Source organism: Thunnus maccoyii, chromosome 1 (genome assembly GCF_910596095.1).
Source record: "Thunnus maccoyii chromosome 1, fThuMac1.1, whole genome shotgun sequence".
NCBI lineage: Eukaryota > Metazoa > Chordata > Actinopteri > Scombriformes > Scombridae > Thunnus > Thunnus maccoyii.
In genome coordinates this window covers 604,477-630,046 of record NC_056533.1, presented here as the reverse complement: position 1 = coordinate 630,046, position 25,570 = coordinate 604,477, and the positions used below count along the sequence as shown (strand labels likewise).

Below are 25,570 nucleotides of genomic sequence, written 5' to 3'. Positions count from 1 at the left end.
GCGGCGAATTTCGATGTGACGCCATGAAATTTCAATGCCTTATAACTTGACTCCACGTGGTCTGATCTTTTCCAAATTTCATATGCTTGTTAAGAGTCTCGGTCTGAACACATGTTCAGTCTCATATTTAGCGAAAGTCATAGCGCCACCTACTGGCAACAGGAAGTATCATGCGTCGTACTTTGTCTAATTACTCCTAGGAAATTTGGCTGATGCACCTGAAATTAAGTCAGCTAATAAACAAGACCTTGGTGATGCTACATTTGGCAGCTCATGACCCAAAACTGAATGCTGTTACCATGGCGACACATCCTTCGCCATGAAATATGATACTGTTTTTCAGGGAGAAGGGATTGCTCTACAGTCATGAAACTTGACACACATGTCTAGAGTGATGTCAGCTAAAATCCTATGTGGTCGCTTTGAATGGGCGTGGCAAAATGGCTCAACAGCGCCCCCTTTCAAATTTCAAAATTGCAGCCCCGCCTTCCAGATTAACGTAGAAAGATGAAATTCACAGGGCACATGTATAATGTCAACACGCACAAAAAAGCCTCTTGAAGCCTTATTGTAAGTCGAACAGGAAGTCGGCCATCTTGAAAAAAATGGTACATTTTCGCCTTTTCTTGGCCATTTCGCATACCTTGTATTTTAAAGAACTCCTCCTACAGAATCCATCGTAAGGACTTCAAAATCAGTGTGTGTCATCTAGACTAGTGTATGATCATGATGGTTTGGCCGTGGCGTGGCGTTGAGTTTTGATGTTTCGCCATGACAGAGGAAATTGATATAACTTGAGTGTACATGGTTGGATCTGCCTCAAACTTTACACAACAAGTCACTGACAAAAGCCCTTCAACTGAGCGTCACTTCGACATGCGCTGGGGTGCGAGGGCCCGATCATCGCTGCTTGCAGCTTTAATTATTATTATTCCTCCGAAACAAACGCATTTTTGAGGGCCTAAACATGCACGAAAACTCATGAAAATTTGCACAGATGTCAGGACTGGCGAAAATTTCGATATTTTATGGGTCTCGAAATAAAGCGGGACAAAATGGCTCGACAGCGCCACCTAGAAAGTCAAGAAAATTGAGCCCCTCGATACAGATTGTCGTAGGAGAACGAAATTCGGTATGCATATGTATCATGACCAGACGCACCAAAAAGTCTCAAGGACACATAGCCTAACTCCAACAGGAAGTCGGCCATTTTGTATCAAAGTTGAAATTTTGCACCGATTTTGTCATTTCCAGCCCGCATACTTTAACGAACTCCTCCTAGAGATTTGACCCCAGGACTTTCAAATTCGGTCCGTATCATCTACAGGCATAGGAGATTAAAAGTTGCTAAAACAATTCTCATTAGTCTTTCCTAGGGGGCGTGGCTGGACGGCGAATTTCGATCCTTCGCCATGAAAAATGAAACGGCTATAACTCCGGCATACATGATCCTAAGAGAGCCAAACCTTTTGTGCTTCATAAGAGTCCCGCCCTGAACGGGTCCATGTGACAATACAGGATATGAGTCATAGCGCCACCTCCTGGCAACAGGAAGTTACATGTTTTACGCTCTGACGCCCTGTGGGCAGTACGGTGATCGAATCCAGCTGAAATTTACTGAGAATAGCCTCAAGACCTTGGAGATCTTATATTATGAAGTTGGTGACCCTTCGTTGAAAGGTGTTGCCATGGCGACGCGGCGAATTCCGATGTGACGCCATGAAATTTCAATGCCTTATAACTTGACTCCACGTGGTCTGATCTTTTCCAAATTTCATATGCTTGTTAAGAGTCCCAATCTGAACACATGTTCAGTCTCATATTTAGCGAAAGTCATAGCGCCACCTACTGGCAACAGGAAGTATCATGCGTCGTACTTTGTCTAATTACTCCTAGGAAATTTGGCTGATGCACCTGAAATTAAGTCAGCTAATAAACAAGACCTTGGTGATGCTACATTTGGCAGCTCATGACCCAAAACTGAATGCTGTTACCATGGCGACACATCCTTCGCCATGAAATATGATACTGTTTTTCAGGGAGAAGGGATTGCTCTACAGTCATGAAACTTGACACACATGTCTAGAGTGATGTCAGCTAAAATCCTATGTGGTCGCTTTGAATGGGCGTGGCAAAATGGCTCAACAGCGCCCCCTTTCAAATTTCAAAATTGCAGCCCCGCCTTCCAGATTAACGTAGAGAGATGAAATTCACAGGGCACATGTATAATGTCAAGACGCACAAAAAAGCCTCTTGAAGCCTTATTGTAAGTCGAACAGGAAGTCGGCCATCTTGAAAAAAATGGTACATTTTCGCCTTTTCTTGGCCATTTCGCATACCTTGTATTTTAAAGAACTCCTCCTACAGAATCCATCGTAAGGACTTAAAAATCAGTGTGTGTCATCTAGACTAGTGTATGATCATGATGGTTTGGCCGTGGCGTGGCGTTGAGTTTTGATGTTTCGCCATGACAGAGGAAATTGATATAACTTGAGTGTACACGGTTGGATCTGCCTCAAACTTTACACAACAAGTCACTGACAAAAGCCCTTCGACTGAGCGTCACTTCGACATGCGCTGGGGTGCGAGGGCCCGATCATCGCTGCTTGCAGCTTTAATTATTATTATTATTATTATTATTATTATTATTATTCCTCCGAAACAAACGCATTTTTGAGGGCCTAAACATGCACGAAAACTCATGAAAATTTGCACAGATGTCAGGACTGGCGAAAATTGCGATATTTTATGGGTCTCGAAATAAAGTGGGACAAAATGGCTCGACAGCGCCACCTAGAATTGATCCCCTCGATACAGATTGTCGTAGGAGAACGAAATTCGGTATGCATATGTATCATGACCAGACGCACCAAAAAGTCCCAAGGACACATAGCCTAACTCCAACAGGAAGTCGGCCATTTTGTATCAAAGTTGAAATTTTGTCATTTCCAGCCCGCATACTTTAACGAACTCCTCCTAGAGATTTGACCCCAGGACTTTCAAATTCGGTCCGTATCATCTACAGGCATAGGAGACTAAAAGTTATTAAAACAATTCTCATTAGTCTTTCCTAGGGGGCGTGGCTGGGCGGCGAATTTCGATCCTTCGCCATGAAAAATGAAACGGCTATAACTCCGGCATACATGATCCTAAGAGAGCCAAACCTTTTGTGCTTCATAAGAGTCCCGCCCTGAACGGGTCCATGTGACAATACAGGATATGAGTCATAGCGCCACCTCCTGGCAACAGGAAGTTACATGTTTTACGCTCTGACACCCTGTGGGCAGCACGGTGATGGAATCCAGCTGAAATTTACAGAGAATAGCCTCAAGACCTTGGAGATCTTATATTATGAAGTTGGTGACCCTTCGTCGAAAGGTGTTGCCATGGCGACGCGGCGAATTTCGATGTGACGCCATGAAATTTCAATGCCTTATAACTTGACTCCACGTGGTCTGATCTTTTCCAAATTTCATATGCTTGTTAAGAGTCCCGATCTGAACACATGTTCAGTCTCATATTTAGCCAAAGTCATAGCGCCACCTACTGGCAACAGGAAGTATCATGCGTCGTACTTTGTCTAATTACTCCTAGGAAATTTGGCTGATGCACCTGAAATTAAGTCAGCTAATAAACAAGACCTTGGTGATGCTACATTTGGCAGCTCATGACCCAAAACTGAATGCTGTTACCATGGCGACACATCCTTCGCCATGAAATACGATACTGTTTTTCAGGGAGAAGGGATTGCTCTACAGTCATGAAACTTGACACACATGTCTAGAGTGATGTCAGCTAAAATCCTGTGTGGTCGCTTTGAATGGGCGTGGCAAAATGGCTCAACAGCGCCCCCTTTAAAATTTCAAAATTGCAGCCATGCCTTCCAGATTAACGTAGAAAGATGAAATTCACAGGGCACATGTATAATGTCAACACGCACAAAAAAGCCTCTTGAAGCCTTATTGTAAGTCGAACAGGAAGTCGGCCATCTTGAAAAAAATGGTACATTTTCGCCTTTTCTTGGCCATTTCGCATACCTTGTATTTTAAAGAACTCCTCCTACAGAATCCATCGTAAGGACTTCAAAATCAGTGTGTGTCATCTAGACTAGTGTATGATCATGATGGTTTGGCCGTGGCGTGGCGTTGAGTTTTGATGTTTCGCCATGACAGAGGAAATTGATATAACTTGAGTGTACACGGTTGGATCTGCCTCAAACTTTACACAACAAGTCACTGACAAAAGCCCTTGGACTGAGCGTCACTTCGACATGCGCTGGGGTGCGAGGGCCCGATCATCGCTGCTTGCAGCTTTAATTATTATTATTATTATTATTCCTCCGAAACAAACGCATTTTTGAGGGCCTAAACATGCACGAAAACTCATGAAAATTTGCACAGATGTCAGGACTGGCGAAAATTTCGATATTTTATGGGTCTCGAAATAAAGCGGGACAAAATGGCTTGACAGCGCCACCTAGAAAGTCAAGAAAATTGAGCCCCTCGATACAGATTGTCGTAGGAGAACGAAATTCGGTATGCATATGTATCATGACCAGACGCACCAAAAAGTCTCAAGGACACATAGCCTAACTCCAACAGGAAGTCGGCCATTTTGTATCAAAGTTGAAATTTTGCACCGATTTTGTCATTTCCAGCCCGCATACTTTAACGAACTCCTCCTAGAGATTTGACCCCAGGACTTTCAAATTCGGTCCGTATCATCTACAGGCATAGGAGATTAAAAGTTGCTAAAACAATTCTCATTAGTCTTTCCTAGGGGGCGTGGCTGGGCGGCGAATTTCGATCCTTCGCCATGAAAAATGAAACGGCTATAACTCCGGCATACATGATCCTAAGAGAGCCAAACCTTTTGTGCTTCATAAGAGTCCCGCCCTGAACGGGTCCATGTGACAATACAGGATATGAGTCATAGCGCCACCTCCTGGCAACAGGAAGTTACATGTTTTACGCTCTGACGCCCTGTGGGCAGCACGGTGATCGAATCCAGCTGAAATTTACTGAGAATAGCCTCAAGACCTTGGAGATCTTATATTATGAAGTTGGTGACCCTTCGTCGAAAGGTGTTGCCATGGCGACGCGGCGAATTTCGATGTGACGCCATGAAATTTCAATGCCTTATAACTTGACTCCACGTGGTCTGATCTTTTCCAAATTTCATATGCTTGTTAAGAGTCTCGGTCTGAACACATGTTCAGTCTCATATTTAGCGAAAGTCATAGCGCCACCTACTGGCAACAGGAAGTATCATGCGTCGTACTTTGTCTAATTACTCCTAGGAAATTTGGCTGATGCACCTGAAATTAAGTCAGCTAATAAACAAGACCTTGGTGATGCTACATTTGGCAGCTCATGACCCAAAACTGAATGCTGTTACCATGGCGACACATCCTTCGCCATGAAATATGATACTGTTTTTCAGGGAGAAGGGATTGCTCTACAGTCATGAAACTTGACACACATGTCTAGAGTGATGTCAGCTAAAATCCTATGTGGTCGCTTTGAATGGGCGTGGCAAAATGGCTCAACAGCGCCCCCTTTAAAATTTCAAAATTGCAGCCCCGCCTTCCAGATTAACGTAGAAAGATGAAATTCACAGGGCACATGTATAATGTCAACACGCACAAAAAAGCCTCTTGAAGCCTTATTGTAAGTCGAACAGGAAGTCGGCCATCTTGAAAAAAATGGTACATTTTCGCCTTTTCTTGGCCATTTCGCATACCTTGTATTTTAAAGAACTCCTCCTACAGAATCCATCGTAAGGACTTCAAAATCAGTGTGTGTCATCTAGACTAGTGTATGATCATGATGGTTTGGCCGTGGCGTGGCGTTGAGTTTTGATGTTTCGCCATGACAGAGGAAATTGATATAACTTGAGTGTACATGGTTGGATCTGCCTCAAACTTTACACAACAAGTCACTGACAAAAGCCCTTCAACTGAGCGTCACTTCGACATGCGCTGGGGTGCGAGGGCCCGATCATCGCTGCTTGCAGCTTTAATTATTATTATTCCTCCGAAACAAACGCATTTTTGAGGGCCTAAACATGCACGAAAACTCATGAAAATTTGCACAGATGTCAGGACTGGCGAAAATTTCGATATTTTATGGGTCTCGAAATAAAGCGGGACAAAATGGCTCGACAGCGCCACCTAGAAAGTCAAGAAAATTGAGCCCCTCGATACAGATTGTCGTAGGAGAACGAAATTCGGTATGCATATGTATCATGACCAGACGCACCAAAAAGTCTCAAGGACACATAGCCTAACTCCAACAGGAAGTCGGCCATTTTGTATCAAAGTTGAAATTTTGCACCGATTTTGTCATTTCCAGCCCGCATACTTTAACGAACTCCTCCTAGAGATTTGACCCCAGGACTTTCAAATTCGGTCCGTATCATCTACAGGCATAGGAGATTAAAAGTTGCTAAAACAATTCTCATTAGTCTTTCCTAGGGGGCGTGGCTGGACGGCGAATTTCGATCCTTCGCCATGAAAAATGAAACGGCTATAACTCCGGCATACATGATCCTAAGAGAGCCAAACCTTTTGTGCTTCATAAGAGTCCCGCCCTGAACGGGTCCATGTGACAATACAGGATATGAGTCATAGCGCCACCTCCTGGCAACAGGAAGTTACATGTTTTACGCTCTGACGCCCTGTGGGCAGTACGGTGATCGAATCCAGCTGAAATTTACTGAGAATAGCCTCAAGACCTTGGAGATCTTATATTATGAAGTTGGTGACCCTTCGTTGAAAGGTGTTGCCATGGCGACGCGGCGAATTCCGATGTGACGCCATGAAATTTCAATGCCTTATAACTTGACTCCACGTGGTCTGATCTTTTCCAAATTTCATATGCTTGTTAAGAGTCCCAATCTGAACACATGTTCAGTCTCATATTTAGCGAAAGTCATAGCGCCACCTACTGGCAACAGGAAGTATCATGCGTCGTACTTTGTCTAATTACTCCTAGGAAATTTGGCTGATGCACCTGAAATTAAGTCAGCTAATAAACAAGACCTTGGTGATGCTACATTTGGCAGCTCATGACCCAAAACTGAATGCTGTTACCATGGCGACACATCCTTCGCCATGAAATATGATACTGTTTTTCAGGGAGAAGGGATTGCTCTACAGTCATGAAACTTGACACACATGTCTAGAGTGATGTCAGCTAAAATCCTATGTGGTCGCTTTGAATGGGCGTGGCAAAATGGCTCAACAGCGCCCCCTTTCAAATTTCAAAATTGCAGCCCCGCCTTCCAGATTAACGTAGAAAGATGAAATTCACAGGGCACATGTATAATGTCAACACGCACAAAAAAGCCTCTTGAAGCCTTATTGTAAGTCGAACAGGAAGTCGGCCATCTTGAAAAAAATGGTACATTTTCGCCTTTTCTTGGCCATTTCGCATACCTTGTATTTTAAAGAACTCCTCCTACAGAATCCATCGTAAGGACTTCAAAATCAGTGTGTGTCATCTAGACTAGTGTATGATCATGATGGTTTGGCCGTGGCGTGGCGTTGAGTTTTGATGTTTCGCCATGACAGAGGAAATTGATATAACTTGAGTGTACACGGTTGGATCTGCCTCAAACTTTACACAACAAGTCACTGACAAAAGCCCTTGGACTGAGCGTCACTTCGACATGCGCTGGGGTGCGAGGGCCCGATCATCGCTGCTTGCAGCTTTAATTATTATTATTATTCCTCCGAAACAAACGCATTTTTGAGGGCCTAAACATGCACGAAAACTCATGAAAATTTGCACAGATGTCAGGACTGGCGAAAATTTCGATATTTTATGGGTCTCGAAATAAAGCGGGACAAAATGGCTCGACAGCGCCACCTAGAAAGTCAAGAAAATTGAGCCCCTCGATACAGATTGTCGTAGGAGAACGAAATTCGGTATGCATATGTATCATGACCAGACGCACCAAAAAGTCTCAAGGACACATAGCCTAACTCCAACAGGAAGTCGGCCATTTTGTATCAAAGTTGAAATTTTGCACCGATTTTGTCATTTCCAGCCCGCATACTTTAACGAACTCCTCCTAGAGATTTGACCCCAGGACTTTCAAATTCGGTCCGTATCATCTACAGGCATAGGAGATTAAAAGTTGCTAAAACAATTCTCATTAGTCTTTCCTAGGGGGCGTGGCTGGGCGGCGAATTTCGATCCTTCGCCATGAAAAATGAAACGGCTATAACTCCGGCATACATGATCCTAAGAGAGCCAAACCTTTTGTGCTTCATAAGAGTCCCGCCCTGAACGGGTCCATGTGACAATACAGGATATGAGTCATAGCGCCACCTCCTGGCAACAGGAAGTTACATGTTTTACGCTCTGACGCCCTGTGGGCAGCACGGTGATGGAATCCAGCTGAAATTTACTGAGAATAGCCTCAAGACCTTGGAGATCTTATATTATGAAGTTGGTGACCCTTCGTTGAAAGGTGTTGCCATGGCGACGCGGCGAATTCCGATGTGACGCCATGAAATTTCAATGCCTTATAACTTGACTCCACGTGGTCTGATCTTTTCCAAATTTCATATGCTTGTTAAGAGTCCCAATCTGAACACATGTTCAGTCTCATATTTAGCGAAAGTCATAGCGCCACCTACTGGCAACAGGAAGTATCATGCGTCGTACTTTGTCTAATTACTCCTAGGAAATTTGGCTGATGCACCTGAAATTAAGTCAGCTAATAAACAAGACCTTGGTGATGCTACATTTGGCAGCTCATGACCCAAAACTGAATGCTGTTACCATGGCGACACATCCTTCGCCATGAAATATGATACTGTTTTTCAGGGAGAAGGGATTGCTCTACAGTCATGAAACTTGACACACGTCTAGAGTGATGTCAGCTAAAATCCTATGTGGTCGCTTTGAATGGGCGTGGCAAAATGGCTCAACAGCGCCCCCTTTCAAATTTCAAAATTGCAGCCCCGCCTTCCAGATTAACGTAGAAAGATGAAATTCACAGGGCACATGTATAATGTCAACACGCACAAAAAAGCCTCTTGAAGCCTTATTGTAAGTCGAACAGGAAGTCGGCCATCTTGAAAAAAATGGTACATTTTCGCCTTTTCTTGGCCATTTCGCATACCTTGTATTTTAAAGAACTCCTCCTACAGAATCCATCGTAAGGACTTCAAAATCAGTGTGTGTCATCTAGACTAGTGTATGATCATGATGGTTTGGCCGTGGCGTGGCGTTGAGTTTTGATGTTTCGCCATGACAGAGGAAATTGATATAACTTGAGTGTACACGGTTGGATCTGCCTCAAACTTTACACAACAAGTCACTGACAAAAGCCCTTGGACTGAGCGTCACTTCGACATGCGCTGGGGTGCGAGGGCCCGATCATCGCTGCTTGCAGCTTTAATTATTATTATTATTCCTCCGAAACAAACGCATTTTTGAGGGCCTAAACATGCACGAAAACTCATGAAAATTTGCACAGATGTCAGGACTGGCGAAAATTTCGATATTTTATGGGTCTCGAAATAAAGCGGGACAAAATGGCTCGACAGCGCCACCTAGAAAGTCAAGAAAATTGAGCCCCTCGATACAGATTGTCGTAGGAGAACGAAATTCGGTATGCATATGTATCATGACCAGACGCACCAAAAAGTCTCAAGGACACATAGCCTAACTCCAACAGGAAGTCGGCCATTTTGTATCAAAGTTGAAATTTTGCACCGATTTTGTCATTTCCAGCCCGCATACTTTAACGAACTCCTCCTAGAGATTTGACCCCAGGACTTTCAAATTCGGTCCGTATCATCTACAGGCATAGGAGATTAAAAGTTGCTAAAACAATTCTCATTAGTCTTTCCTAGGGGGCGTGGCTGGGCGGCGAATTTCGATCCTTCGCCATGAAAAATGAAACGGCTATAACTCCGGCATACATGATCCTAAGAGAGCCAAACCTTTTGTGCTTCATAAGAGTCCCGCCCTGAATGGGTCCATGTGACAATACAGGATATGAGTCATAGCGCCACCTCCTGGCAACAGGAAGTTACATGTTTTACGCTCTGACGCCCTGTGGGCAGCACGGTGATGGAATCCAGCTGAAATTTACTGAGAATAGCCTCAAGACCTTGGAGATCTTATATTATGAAGTTGGTGACCCTTCGTTGAAAGGTGTTGCCATGGCGACGCGGCGAATTTCGATGTGACGCCATGAAATTTCAATGCCTTATAACTTGACTCCACGTGGTCTGATCTTTTCCAAATTTCATATGCTTGTTAAGAGTCCCAATCTGAACACATGTTCAGTCTCATATTTAGCGAAAGTCATAGCGCCACCTACTGGCAACAGGAAGTATCATGCGTCGTACTTTGTCTAATTACTCCTAGGAAATTTGGCTGATGCACCTGAAATTAAGTCAGCTAATAAACAAGACCTTGGTGATGCTACATTTGGCAGCTCATGACCCAAAACTGAATGCTGTTACCATGGCGACACATCCTTCGCCATGAAATATGATACTGTTTTTCAGGGAGAAGGGATTGCTCTACAGTCATGAAACTTGACACACATGTCTAGAGTGATGTCAGCTAAAATCCTATGTGGTCGCTTTGAATGGGCATGGCAAAATGGCTCAACAGCGCCCCCTTTAAAATTTCAAAATTGCAGCCCCGCCTTCCAGATTAACGTAGAAAGATGAAATTCACAGGGCACATGTATAATGTCAACACGCACAAAAAAGCCTCTTGAAGCCTTATTGTAAGTTGAACAGGAAGTCGGCCATCTTGAAAAACTGGTCAATTTTCGCCTTTTTTTGGCCATTTCGCATACCTTGTATTTTAACGCACTCCTCCTACAGATTTCATCGTAAGGACTTAAAAATCAGTGTGTGTCATCTAGAGTAGTGTATGATCATGATGGTTTGGCCGTGGCGTGGCGTTGAGTTTTGATGTTTCGCCATGACAGAGGAAATTGATATAACTTGAGTGTACATGGTTGGATCTGCCTCAAACTTTACACAACAAGTCACTGACAAAAGCCCTTGGACTGAGCGTCACTTCGACATGCGCTGGGGTGCGAGGGCCCGATCATCGCTGCTTGCAGCTTTAATTATTATTATTATTATTATTATTCCTCCGAAACAAACGCATTTTTGAGGGCCTAAACATGCACGAAAACTCATGAAAATTTGCACAGATGTCAGGACTGGCGAAAATTTCGATATTTTATGGGTCTCGAAATAAAGCGGGATAAAATGGCTCGACAGCGCCACCTAGAAAGTCAAGAAAATTGAGCCCCTTGATACAGATTGTCGTAGGAGAACGAAATTCGGTATGCATATGTATCATGACCAGACGCACCAAAAAGTCTCAAGGACACATAGCCTAACTCCAACAGGAAGTCGGCCATTTTGTATCAAAGTTGAAATTTTGCACCGATTTTGTCATTTCCAGCCCGCATACTTTAACGAACTCCTCCTAGAGATTTGACCCCAGGACTTTCAAATTCGGTCCGTATCATCTACAGGCATAGGAGATTAAAAGTTGCTAAAACAATTCTCATTAGTCTTTCCTAGGGGGCGTGGCTGGGCGGCGAATTTCGATCCTTCGCCATGAAAAATGAAACGGCTATAACTCCGGCATACATGATCCTAAGAGAGCCAAACCTTTTGTGCTTCATAAGAGTCCCGCCCTGAACGGGTCCATGTGACAATACAGGATATGAGTCATAGCGCCACCTCCTGGCAACAGGAAGTTACATGTTTTACGCTCTGACGCCCTGTGGGCAGCACGGTGATGGAATCCAGCTGAAATTTACTGAGAATAGCCTCAAGACCTTGGAGATCTTATATTATGAAGTTGGTGACCCTTCGTTGAAAGGTGTTGCCATGGCGACGCGGCGAATTTCGATGTGACGCCATGAAATTTCAATGCCTTATAACTTGACTCCACGTGGTCTGATCTTTTCCAAATTTCATATGCTTGTTAAGAGTCCCAATCTGAACACATGTTCAGTCTCATATTTAGCGAAAGTCATAGCGCCACCTACTGGCAACAAGAAGTATCATGCGTCGTACTTTGTCTAATTACTCCTAGGAAATTTGGCTGATGCACCTGAAATTAAGTCAGCTAATAAACAAGACCTTGGTGATGCTACATTTGGCAGCTCATGACCCAAAACTGAATGCTGTTACCATGGCGACACATCCTTCGCCATGAAATATGATACTGTTTTTCAGGGAGAAGGGATTGCTCTACAGTCATGAAACTTGACACACATGTCTAGAGTGATGTCAGCTAAAATCCTATGTGGTCGCTTTGAATGGGCGTGGCAAAATGGCTCAACAGCGCCCCCTTTAAAATTTCAAAATTGCAGCCCCGCCTTCCAGATTAACGTAGAAAGATGAAATTCACAGGGCACATGTATAATGTCAACACGCACAAAAAAGCCTCTTGAAGCCTTATTGTAAGTCGAACAGGAAGTCGGCCATCTTGAAAAAAATGGTACATTTTCGCCTTTTCTTGGCCATTTCGCATACCTTGTATTTTAACGAACTCCTCCTACAGAATTCATGGTAACGACTTCAAAATCAGTGTGTGTCATCTACACTAGTGTGTGATCAAAAGTTATCAAAAGATTTAGTTATCATTGAAGCGTGTGGCCGTGGCGTGGCATTGAGTTTTGATGTTTCGCCATGACAGGCGAAATTGCTATAACTTTAGTGTAAATGCTCGAGTCTTCACCAAACTTTACATGTTTGATAAGACTCCCAGCCTGAACACGTCTAAATAGCAATATTCAGTCAGTGATGAAAACTGGCTCCATAGCGCCCCCTACGACATTTCAATGCAGCAGCCCCTGCAGCAGGCGGAGTAGGTGATTGAGGATGTGACGTTAATCTCCCCTTGCACTGTCTGAAAACAGCCCAGGTCTGGGGACATCTACATGCCCCTGACAGAAGCCCTTCACCAGCGCCGAGCCCCGACATACGCAAGGACGCGAGGGCCCGATCATCGCTGCTTGCAGCTTTAATTAGGGCCCGAGCACCGACCGGTGCGAAGCCCTATTGAAACTGAAGGAATTATTATTATTATTAGGGCCCGAGCACCGACCGGTGCGAAGCCCTATTGAAACTGAAGGAATTATTATTATTATTATTATTCCTCCGAAACAAACGCATTTTTGAGGGCCTAAACATGCACGAAAACTCATGAAAATTTGCACAGATGTCAGGACTGGCGAAAATTTCGATATTTTATGGGTCTCGAAATAAAGCGGGACAAAATGGCTCGACAGCGCCACCTAGAAAGTCAAGAAAATTGAGCCCCTCGATACAGATTGTCGTAGGAGAACGAAATTCGGTATGCATATGTATCATGACCAGACGCACCAAAAAGTCTCAAGGACACATAGCCTAACTCCAACAGGAAGTCGGCCATTTTGTATCAAAGTTGAAATTTTGCACCGATTTTGTCATTTCCAGCCCGCATACTTTAACGAACTCCTCCTAGAGATTTGACCCCAGGACTTTCAAATTCGGTCCGTATCATCTACAGGCATAGGAGATTAAAAGTTGCTAAAACAATTCTCATTAGTCTTTCCTAGGGGGCGTGGCTGGGCGGCGAATTTCGATCCTTCGCCATGAAAAATGAAACGGCTATAACTCCGGCATACATGATCCTAAGAGAGCCAAACCTTTTGTGCTTCATAAGAGTCCCGCCCTGAACGGGTCCATGTGACAATACAGGATATGAGTCATAGCGCCACCTCCTGGCAACAGGAAGTTACATGTTTTACGCTCTGACGCCCTGTGGGCAGCACGGTGATGGAATCCAGCTGAAATTTACTGAGAATAGCCTCAAGACCTTGGAGATCTTATATTATGAAGTTGGTGACCCTTCGTTGAAAGGTGTTGCCATGGCGACGCGGCGAATTTCGATGTGACGCCATGAAATTTCAATGCCTTATAACTTGACTCCACGTGGTCTGATCTTTTCCAAATTTCATATGCTTGTTAAGAGTCCCGATCTGAACACATGTTCAGTCTCATATTTAGCGAAAGTCATAGCGCCACCTACTGGCAACAGGAAGTATCATGCGTAGTACTTTGTCTAATTACTCCTAGGAAATTTGGCTGATGCACCTGAAATTAAGTCAGCTAATAAACGAGACCTTGGTGATGCTACATTTGGCAGCTCATGACCCAAAACTGAATGCTGTTACCATGGCGACACATCCTTCGCCATGAAATATGATACTGTTTTTCAGGGAGAAGGGATTGCTCTACAGTCATGAAACTTGACACACATGTCTAGAGTGATGTCAGCTAAAATCCTATGTGGTCGCTTTGAATGGGCGTGGCAAAATGGCTCAACAGCGCCCCCTTTAAAATTTCAAAATTGCAGCCCCGCCTTCCAGATTAACGTAGAAAGATGAAATTCACAGGGCACATGTATAATGTCAACACGCACAAAAAAGCCTCTTGAAGCCTTATTGTAAGTCGAACAGGAAGTCGGCCATCTTGAAAAAAATGGTACATTTTCGCCTTTTCTTGGCCATTTCGCATACCTTGTATTTTAAAGAACTCCTCCTACAGAATCCATCGTAAGGACTTCAAAATCAGTGTGTGTCATCTAGACTAGTGTATGATCATGATGGTTTGGCCGTGGCGTGGCGTTGAGTTTTGATGTTTCGCCATGACAGAGGAAATTGATATAACTTGAGTGTACACGGTTGGATCTGCCTCAAACTTTACACAACAAGTCACTGACAGAAGCCCTTCGACTGAGCGTCACTTCGACATGCGCTGGGGTGCGAGGGCCCGATCATCGCTGCTTGCAGCTTTAATTATTAGGGCCTGAGCCCAAAGGGCGAAGACCCTCTTGTTTTTCGTGTGTTTGTTTGTTTCTTATTATTATTATTATTATTATTATTATTCTTTATTATTACGCCACTTTAACTCTAAATTAGACCCCCTAAACATGCTCAAAAACTCACCAAATTTGGCACGCACATCAGGAATGGTGAAAAATTTGATAAAATGTAAAAATTAAACCCCAAAGTGCCAAAATGTGCTCAAGAGCGCCACCTATGTATCTAAAACGGCCACCACGGCCCGTAGGAATGTCGTAGAGAGATCGAACCAAAACCCAATTATTCGTCTCATCAAGACCTACAAATCATACGCTGACACCCCTGACCTAAATCCAACAGGAAATCTGCAATGTCCATTTCAAAGTATGATTTTTTGCCAATTTTGGACCTTGAATAAACGCTATCTCCTCCTAGGGCGTTAATGGTATCGGCTTCAAACTTTAATACATGACTTATCACACTGTGTTGAGCAAAAGTTATTAAAAACTTTGTAATAACTCGAACGGTTTAGATTTAGTAAGCCCTGAAAGTTGGAGTGCGACATTACACCTTACAATGTAAACCAATGGGGAGGCAAATTCTGGGCATGGACTTTGTGCCAAACTGGGGCATCTGGCGTCTAAACTATAAGTCCCACCACTTTCAAACCTGTATCAATGGATTCGCGACGAAAATTCCTACAAAAAAATGATATTTTTATGTAGGATTTGGCCAAAGTTATGGGATTTATGAGGATTTTTCACAAGAAGATCACTTTGAAATCTTTCCTTCCAACTGTGAGGGAGAGAGAGAGAATGGGAGGGGGGGGATGGGTAAAGTAAACATCTGCCTGTGACAGAAGCCCTTGGACTGCACCACACTCCACTTACTTAGTGCTTTCACACATGTGACAGCAGTGTTCAATCCTTACTTCTTTTCAAGGAGCGCATGTGCTCCTAAATGAAAGAAATTAGGAGCATACATATAACTTTAGGAGCACACTGAAAAATGTTCAAGTAAGAGTTTCTTACAGAAAACAATTCATTTCATACATATTTACAATTTATCACATACATATTTAAACTCTGTGTGTGTGTGTGTGTGTGTGTGTGTGTGTGTGTGTGTGTGTGTGTATGTAAATCACAATTAGCTGTTTTTAGGGGTGCGTGTTTCTGGCAAAAATTATAATCACAATCAGTTTTGTTCAATATTGAGATCATGATTATTTAACATGATTACTTTTTGACTGTCATCTTCTGCAATTGCTGTTGTTCATACATGCACATATTTTTTCTAACTTGGCTGAGGAGACTATTACATATGTAATCATATATTGTAGTAATGATTAAGAAAAACTATAGCCTATATGAGGGAAAAACTCAGGAAGGCTGGAGTTCCGGAGCTCCGTATTAAAACTGTAATGGACCTGCCATGAGGGTGGAGCAAACTCCATTTCCAAGGATGCTTTTCGATTTTCACACTTCAGCAGGGAGCAGTCAACATCGGTCCCTCATTGGCGGAGACGCTCCTGCACAGCGGAGCGTCCTGAGGACGCAGCCATGACATCACCACCTCTTTATAAGCGAGCACGCCCAAACTACACGTCTTTCCCATGTCACTGAGCTAGGGGTAACTCCTGTTCCCCTGTGAGTTAGCTTGACTACCCCACGAACATGTTTTCCCCTCATCGAAGACTCCCCTCGTCGGACGAGACGAGACTTTGCCCGTGTTCACCCGAACACATTCCTGGACCCGAGAGAGACCGCTGCTGCAACCAGCGTCCTCAAATTCCCCCGAGAAAGAGGAAATGAAGTTACTTCGGGATAACGTGGACCGGCTCTGCCCTGCGCGTCTTCGCCGAGTCGTCTCTGCTGTTCTCTCCGCCACTCCACTCAGAACCAGCTGCCGTGTTTCCGCCGACGTGCGAGAACGGCACCGTCTGCCTCCGAGCCAAGAACAAAGATGGACATTAAGACGGACTACACACACACACAACCTGCGCACTTTCTGAAGCGACCAAGTAAGAGGCATAAGTCTGGGCATAGGCAGTGTTAGTTGTGTGTTCTTTTCAGCATCAGTTGCTGTTGTTTAGCATTTAGCCTTTTTAGCTTTATTGCTATTGTTCTTGTTGTGTGAGTTGACGGACCGCCGAGTCCATTTTTCTCTGCTTTACTCTGAGTAGTATTTTAAGTTTGCTGCCTGTTAGTTATGTTCACTACGCTAGACTATTTTGTGTTTGTCCCGCTCGGGACTACTGCTGTCTTTCTGCCGCCGTGAGTGAGAAAGTAACTGCTTTGTCGATCTGAAACCAGACAACGTACGTTACAGACTGCCGTCCGTACGTGCGCTCTCTGTGGACAAAAGAGCCGCTTCTCTCCCTCTCACGATCGCTTTCCCTCCTTCCTCTCTTGCTACTAACACACACACACACACACACACACACACACACACACACACACACACACACACACACACATACATATATACATACATACATACATACACGCATTCCCCTGCAAGTGTCCAACCCTGTGCAAAGCTGTTTGTGTTTTGTTTGGTAGAATTAGATTTTAGAATAGCTATTTATTGAATGAAGCATTTGTTAACTTTGTTAATTTTGCTAAGTTTCATAAACACTGTTATATCTTTAAAGAGAAGTTCTTTAGTCATTATTGGTAACATATTGTGAAAAGTGGCTGATTGAAGGAGTCAGAGCTCGAATTCAACCCTTCTTTGTTCACCCTTGACTGATTATCTCTCAGATATGAACATTCTAGGTGAACTCCCATTTATGAGACTACCTTGCTCGGTTATTGGTCCCGGTTTCGGGGTGGTGCTTCGTATCTGTTAGTTCATATTAATAATTCTGTTAATTGTTATAATTAATTATTATTGATAATTGATAATTATAGCAAATAATTAACTGTGTTCTTCGCAGATTCCTACAGTTGGTACCTGAATTACTGATTAAGGTTAACAATATTTTGATGTCATAATTCATAATTGTCTGTGAACGGAGGGGTGGGCTCACAGAGAGACACTGGTTAGTATTGTGTGTAAAAAGACTCTCACACTGATCATCTCCAAACGCTTTCTTGGTTCCCACAAGCTCAACTGACTGCGCCGCGGCCCGCTGTGCGCAAGGGCGCGAAGGCCCGTCCAACGCTGCTTGCAGCTTTAATTATTATTATTATTCCTCCGAAACAAACGCATTTTTGAGGGCCTAAACATGCACGAAAACTCATGAAAATTTGCACAGATGTCAGGACTGGCGAAAATTTCGATATTTTATGGGTCTCGAAATAAAGCGGGACAAAATGGCTCGACAGCGCCACCTAGAAAGTCAAGAAAATTGAGCCCCTCGATACAGATTGTCGTAGGAGAACGAAATTCGGTATGCATATGTATCATGACCAGACGCACCAAAAAGTCTCAAGGACACATAGCCTAACTCCAACAGGAAGTCGGCCATTTTGTATCAAAGTTGAAATTTTGCACCGATTTTGTCATTTCCAGCCCGCATACTTTAACGAACTCCTCCTAGAGATTTGACCCCAGGACTTTCAAATTCGGTCCGTATCATCTACAGGCATAGGAGATTAAAAGTTGCTAAAACAATTCTCATTAGTCTTTCCTAGGGGGCGTGGCTGGGCGGCGAATTTCGATCCTTCGCCATGAAAAATGAAACGGCTATAACTCCGGCATACATGATCCTAAGAGAGCCAAACCTTTTGTGCTTCATAAGAGTCCCGCCCTGAACGGGTCCATGTGACAATACAGGATATGAGTCATAGCGCCACCTCCTGGCAACAGGAAGTTACATGTTTTACGCTCTGACGCCCTGTGGGCAGCACGGTGATGGAATCCAGCTGAAATTTACTGAGAATAGCCTCAAGACCTTGGAGATCTTATATTATGAAGTTGGTGACCCTTCGTTGAAAGGTGTTGCCATGGCGACGCGGCGAATTTCGATGTGACGCCATGAAATTTCAATGCCTTATAACTTGACTCCACGTGGTCTGATCTTTTCCAAATTTCATATGCTTGTTAAGAGTCCCAATCTGAACACATGTTCAGTCTCATATTTAGCGAAAGTCATAGCGCCACCTACTGGCAACAGGAAGTATCATGCGTCGTACTTTGTCTAATTACTCCTAGGAAATTTGGCTGATGCACCTGAAATTAAGTCAGCTAATAAACAAGACCTTGGTGATGCTACATTTGGCAGCTCATGACCCAAAACTGAATGCTGTTACCATGGCGACACATCCTTCGCCATGAAATATGATACTGTTTTTCAGGGAGAAGGGATTGCTCTACAGTCATGAAACTTGACACACATGTCTAGAGTGATGTCAGCTAAAATCCTATGTGGTCGCTTTGAATGGGCGTGGCAAAATGGCTCAACAGCGCCCCCTTTAAAATTTCAAAATTGCAGCCCCGCCTTCCAGATTAACGTAGAAAGATGAAATTCACAGGGCACATGTATAATGTCAACACGCACAAAAAAGCCTCTTGAAGCCTTATTGTAAGTCGAACAGGAAGTCGGCCATCTTGAAAAAAATGGTACATTTTCGCCTTTTCTTGGCCATTTCGCATACCTTGTATTTTAAAGAACTCCTCCTACAGAATCCATCGTAAGGACTTAAAAATCAGTGTGTGTCATCTAGACTAGTGTATGATGATGATGGTTTGGCCGTGGCGTGGCGTTGAGTTTTGATGTTTCGCCATGACAGAGGAAATTGATATAACTTGAGTGTACACGGTTGGATCTGCCTCAAACTTTACACAACAAGTCACTGACAAAAGCCCTTGGACTGAGCGTCACTTCGACATGCGCTGGGGTGCGAGGGCCCGATCATCGCTGCTTGCAGCTTTAATTAGGGCCCGAGCACCGACCGGTGCGAAGCCCTATTGAAACTGAAGGAATTATTAGGGCCCGAGCACCGACCGGTGCGAAGCCCTATTGAAACTGAAGGAATTATTATTATTATTATTATTATTATTATTATTATTATTCCTCCGAAACAAACGCATTTTTGAGGGCCTAAACATGCACGAAAACTCTTGAAAATTTGCACAGATGTCAGGACTGGCGAAAATTTCGATATTTTATGGGTCTCGAAATAAAGCGGGACAAAATGGCTCGACAGCGCCACCTAGAAAGTCAAGAAAATTGAGCCCCTCGATACAGATTGTCGTAGGAGAACGAAATTCGGTATGCATATGTATCATGACCAGACGCACCAAAAAGTCTCAAGGACACATAGCCTAACTCCAACAGGAAGTCGGCCATTTTGTATCAAAGTTGAAATTTTGCACCGATTTTGTCATTTCCAGCCCGCATACTTTAACGAACTCCTCCTAGAGATTTGACCCCAGGACTTTCAAATTCGGTCCGTATCATCTACAGGCATAGGAGATTAAAAGTTGCTAAAACAATTCTCATTAGTCTTTCCTAGGGGGCGTGGCTGGGCGGCGAATTTCGATCCTTCGCCATGAAAAATGAAACGGCTATAACTCCGGCATACATGATCCTAAGAGAGCCAAACCTTTTGTGCTTCATAAGAGTCCCGCCCCGAACGGGTCCATGTGACAATACAGGATATGAGTCATAGCGCCACCTCCTGGCAACAGGAAGTTACATGTTTTACGCTCTGACGCCCTGTGGGCAGCACGGTGATGGAATCCAGCTGAAATTTACTGAGAATAGCCTCAAGACCTTGGAGATCTTATATTATGAAGTTGGTGACCCTTCGTTGAAAGGTGTTGTCATGGCGACGCGGCGAATTTCGATGTGACGCCATGAAATTTCAATGCCTTATAACTTGACTCCACGTGGTCTGATCTTTTCCAAATTTCATATGCTTGTTAAGAGTCCCAATCTGAACACATGTTCAGTCTCATATTTAGCAAAAGTCATAGCGCCACCTACTGGCAACAGGAAGTATCATGCGTCGTACTTTGTCTAATTACTCCTAGGAAATTTGGCTGATGCACCTGAAATTAAGTCAGCTAATAAACAAGACCTTGGTGATGCTACATTTGGCAGCTCATGACCCAAAACTGAATGCTGTTACCATGGCGACACATCCTTCGCCATGAAATATGATACTGTTTTTCAGGGAGAAGGGATTGCTCTACAGTCATGAAACTTGACACACATGTCTAGAGTGATGTCAGCTAAAATCCTATGTGGTCGCTTTGAATGGGCGTGGCAAAATGGCTCAACAGCGCCCCCTTTCAAATTTCAAAATTGCAGCCCCGCCTTCCAGATTAACGTAGAAAGATGAAATTCACAGGGCACATGTATAATGTCAACACGCACAAAAAAGCCTCTTGAAGCCTTATTGTAAGTCGAACAGGAAGTCGGCCATCTTGAAAAAAATGGTACATTTTCGCCTTTTCTTGGCCATTTCGCATACCTTGTATTTTAAAGAACTCCTCCTACAGAATCCATCGTAAGGACTTAAAAATCAGTGTGTGTCATCTAGACTAGTGTATGATCATGATGGTTTGGCCGTGGCGTGGCGTTGAGTTTTGATGTTTCGCCATGACAGAGGAAATTGATATAACTTGAGTGTACATGGTTGGATCTGCCTCAAACTTTACACAACAAGTCACTGACAAAAGCCCTTCGACTGAGCGTCACTTCGACATGCGCTGGGGTGCGAGGGCCCGATCATCGCTGCTTGCAGCTTTAATTATTATTATTATTATTCCTCCGAAACAAACGCATTTTTGAGGGCCTAAACATGCACGAAAACTCATGAAAATTTGCACAGATGTCAGGACTGGCGAAAATTTCGATATTTTATGGGTCTCGAAATAAAGCGGGACAAAATGGCTCGACAGCGCCACCTAGAAAGTCAAGAAAATTGAGCCCCTCGATACAGATTGTCGTAGGAGAACGAAATTCGGTATGCATATGTATCATGACCAGACGCACCAAAAAGTCTCAAGGACACATAGCCTAACTCCAACAGGAAGTCGGCCATTTTGTATCAAAGTTGAAATTTTGCACCGATTTTGTCATTTCCAGCCCGCATACTTTAACGAACTCCTCCTAGAGATTTGACCCCAGGACTTTCAAATTCGGTCCGTATCATCTACAGGCATAGGAGATTAAAAGTTGCTAAAACAATTCTCATTAGTCTTTCCTAGGGGGCGTGGCTGGGCGGCGAATTTCGATCCTTCGCCATGAAAAATGAAACGGCTATAACTCCGGCATACATGATCCTAAGAGAGCCAAACCTTTTGTGCTTCATAAGAGTCCCGCCCTGAACGGGTCCATGTGACAATACAGGATATGAGTCATAGCGCCACCTCCTGGCAACAGGAAGTTACATGTTTTACGCTCTGACGCCCTGTGGGCAGCACGGTGATGGAATCCAGCTGAAATTTACTGAGAATAGCCTCAAGACCTTGGAGATCTTATATTATGAAGTTGGTGACCCTTCGTTGAAAGGTGTTGCCATGGCGACGCGGCGAATTTCGATGTGACGCCATGAAATTTCAATGCCTTATAACTTGACTCCACGTGGTCTGATCTTTTCCAAATTTCATATGCTTGTTAAGAGTCCCGATCTGAACACATGTTCAGTCTCATATTTAGCGAAAGTCATAGCGCCACCTACTGGCAACAGGAAGTATCATGCGTAGTACTTTGTCTAATTACTCCTAGGAAATTTGGCTGATGCACCTGAAATTAAGTCAGCTAATAAACGAGACCTTGGTGATGCTACATTTGGCAGCTCATGACCCAAAACTGAATGCTGTTACCATGGCGACACATCCTTCGCCATGAAATATGATACTGTTTTTCAGGGAGAAGGGATTGCTCTACAGCCATGAAACTTGACACACATGTCTAGAGTGATGTCAGCTAAAATCCTATGTGGTCGCTTTGAATGGGTGTGGCAAAATGGCTCAACAGCGCCCCCTTTAAAATTTCAAAATTGCAGCCCCGCCTTCCAGATTAACGTAGAAAGATGAAATTCACAGGGCACATGTATAATGTCAACACGCACAAAAAAGCCTCTTGAAGCCTTATTGTAAGTCGAACAGGAAGTCGGCCATCTTGAAAAAAATGGTACATTTTCGCCTTTTCTTGGCCATTTCGCATACCTTGTATTTTAAAGAACTCCTCCTACAGAATCCATCGTAAGGACTTAAAAATCAGTGTGTGTCATCTAGACTAGTGTATGATCATGATGGTTTGGCCGTGGCGTGGCGTTGAGTTTTGATGTTTCGCCATGACGGAGGAAATTGATATAACTTGAGTGTACATGGTTGGATCTGCCTCAAACTTTACACAACAAGTCACTGACAAAAGCCCTTCGACTGAGCGTCACTTCGACATGCGCTGGGGTGCGAGGGCCCGATCATCGCTGCTTGCAGCTTTAATATGAATAACTGTAATCTAATTTACTGCAAAATGTCTGGTGCTGTAATCCATTACACAGTAGCATAAAATTACTGTATTTTATTTTACAGTTACGTACAGCTACTGTAACAGTAGATATGGTACCATTAAATTACTGTTTCATTTTACAATTGCTACTTTAAATAAAAACACAGTACACTTACTGTAATTATTTTACAGTAAGTTTACCGTGTTTATATTTACACTAATTAACTGGCAGCAATTGACAAGTAACTTAGTGTAAAATGAATCACAGTAAATAACTGTAATTACTTACTGTATTAAAGTTAATTACTGTAAAAATCACAGTAAGTTTTTTACAGTGCAGCTCTACCTCCTGAGCCACAGCCTATTAACCAGAAAAGCTGTTTAATGTGGATGACAGCAGTTAAGATGGAGAAAAGGGAATTGTAAACACAAGTGATAAACACTCTAATGAATTTCTGATCCTTTGACCTGCAGAGTGAATGAGTTGATGTATGATGTTTGGAAAGGATGCTGTGACAGACAGCAGCACAGTTCTTCCCTGAGCTCCTGTCACAGAACTTATTTATGTTAAATGGCCTCTCACACTGAATTTATTTTTCATTAGTATTTCTAGGCTAGTTGAGTGTTTGTGAGTGATTTGATTTGTCACGGCTCTGGTCCACACTGGAATTCTTAAAAAGGTGTTTAAAGGGATGATGCTGCTTTTTAATGTGGCAAGTCTTTCTCTTGTGTGTATTTCAAACAGGTCCAAAGCCAGTGCCTGTCTGCTGCATACAGACCCCAGGAGACGGTACCAGGTCCGCCTGCCTCCCAAGCTGCCAGGCATGCACTACAGTGTGGACGAACAGTGCCAGATCCTGTTTGGAACAAATGCCACTTTCTGCAATGACATGGAGGTAAAATGCACTCCATTTGTGCTAGTGTGTGCTAGTTTTCATTGAAAGTTTAATTTTGTTCAGAAATTAATTAAATAACTAGAAAATGTAATTTCTGTAGAAATTGTGTGTGATTGCTGAAAGTGAATGTAGATTGCATAACTGTAAGCTGAAGAGTATTAAAAAATCTAGCAAGATTAAATTCATCAATGGGTGGAATTGAACCTACACCCTCATGTTTGTAAGACAGAAGTGCTATGCACTGAGCTAACATGTCACACAGCAATGCTAGGCCAGATTTTGGTGTTTAGTCTGTCAATTGCATGAAATTGACAAAAAAGCAGTTCAGCTCAGCTCATTAAGGAGATGGACATCACCTGGACTCCCTCATCTCTACTGAGTTCTGCCCTAAGCAGGGCTCAAACTCTCAACCTTTGGATCTAAAAGGAGTTCAGAAATGACATGACCTTAAACCACTGGACTACTCACGCAATGCTGTATAACACAGGAAAAGATGTATTCAACAAGCATATCAATCCATATTTTAGGTAGTAATGTTAAGGTAAGCTAGAGAGGAACTGAATTCTGGTACAGGATAAAGATGTGAGGCAACTTTGTACATGAGAGCAATATTATGAGGAGCACTGCAGTGAGCAGGTATCAAACACACACCCTTGTCATCTAAGGTATTGCTGATCATGAGAGCAGTGTTCTAAACCACTGAGCCAACAGACATTCACAAAAATGAGAGGAAAATATCTCCATTTTGATGAGGAAAATGTACTTGTGTCAAACCAGAGCTTGAAGCCCAGAGATTTGTACATCATTAGTGAAAGCAAGACTAGTTTAACATGAGAATGAATGATATGTGTAAAAAGTGTTTGAAGGAAGAGAGAATCTGTAAGTTTAAGAAACTGCAGTGAGAGAAGACACACATCCTGCAGACTGTATTGCAGTCAATGAGAACATGATCTCTATCAATTAAGGTTCAGATCTCAAAAACTATAAGTTCTATATGAAATGTACTTACATTTTGAGAGAGAGGAGGCTTGTGGCAACTTACTGAGATAAGATATGTGCTTGAGGAGTTAAAATTGTGGGAGTGACAGCAGTTTAGAAAAACATTTCTGGTCTAAAATGATCTGTGCTCTCCACTGTGCCTGATCACATGACACACTGGTGAGACCTGAAAAAGTCTTCAAAACCCCTGACTGTGGGCATAAATTGCTGAAAAACTACAAAAGATATCACTAAACAATCTGATAACTTTGAAAGTTCAAAGGTTTGTGAACATTTTACAGTTTGAATGGCGTCTGTACAATAAGGGACTTCCGAGCAGTTGAGTGTCAAAGTGACCAAAGTTCCAACTCAGTTGGACGGTTCGTCCCATAGACTGCCATTATAAATTTTAATGTTTCAAAAAATT

General features: G+C 43.2%; 1 protein-coding gene across 9 annotated transcripts in view; it reads left to right on the top strand.

Moving 5' to 3' along the window:
• Positions 1-25,570, top strand: part of adamts17 (ADAM metallopeptidase with thrombospondin type 1 motif, 17) — a 626,422-nt gene that overhangs the window by 402,315 nt on the left and 198,537 nt on the right. For all 9 annotated transcript variants that reach the window (XR_006096576.1, XR_006096581.1, XM_042414307.1 and 6 more), the window contains exon 10: positions 24,015-24,165. Coding sequence is in view for 7 of the 9 variants with exons in the window: in XM_042414307.1 (XP_042270241.1) it covers positions 24,015-24,165 (151 nt within the window). In the remaining 2 variants the exon portion in view is untranslated. The remainder of the gene's footprint in view (positions 1-24,014; positions 24,166-25,570) is intronic.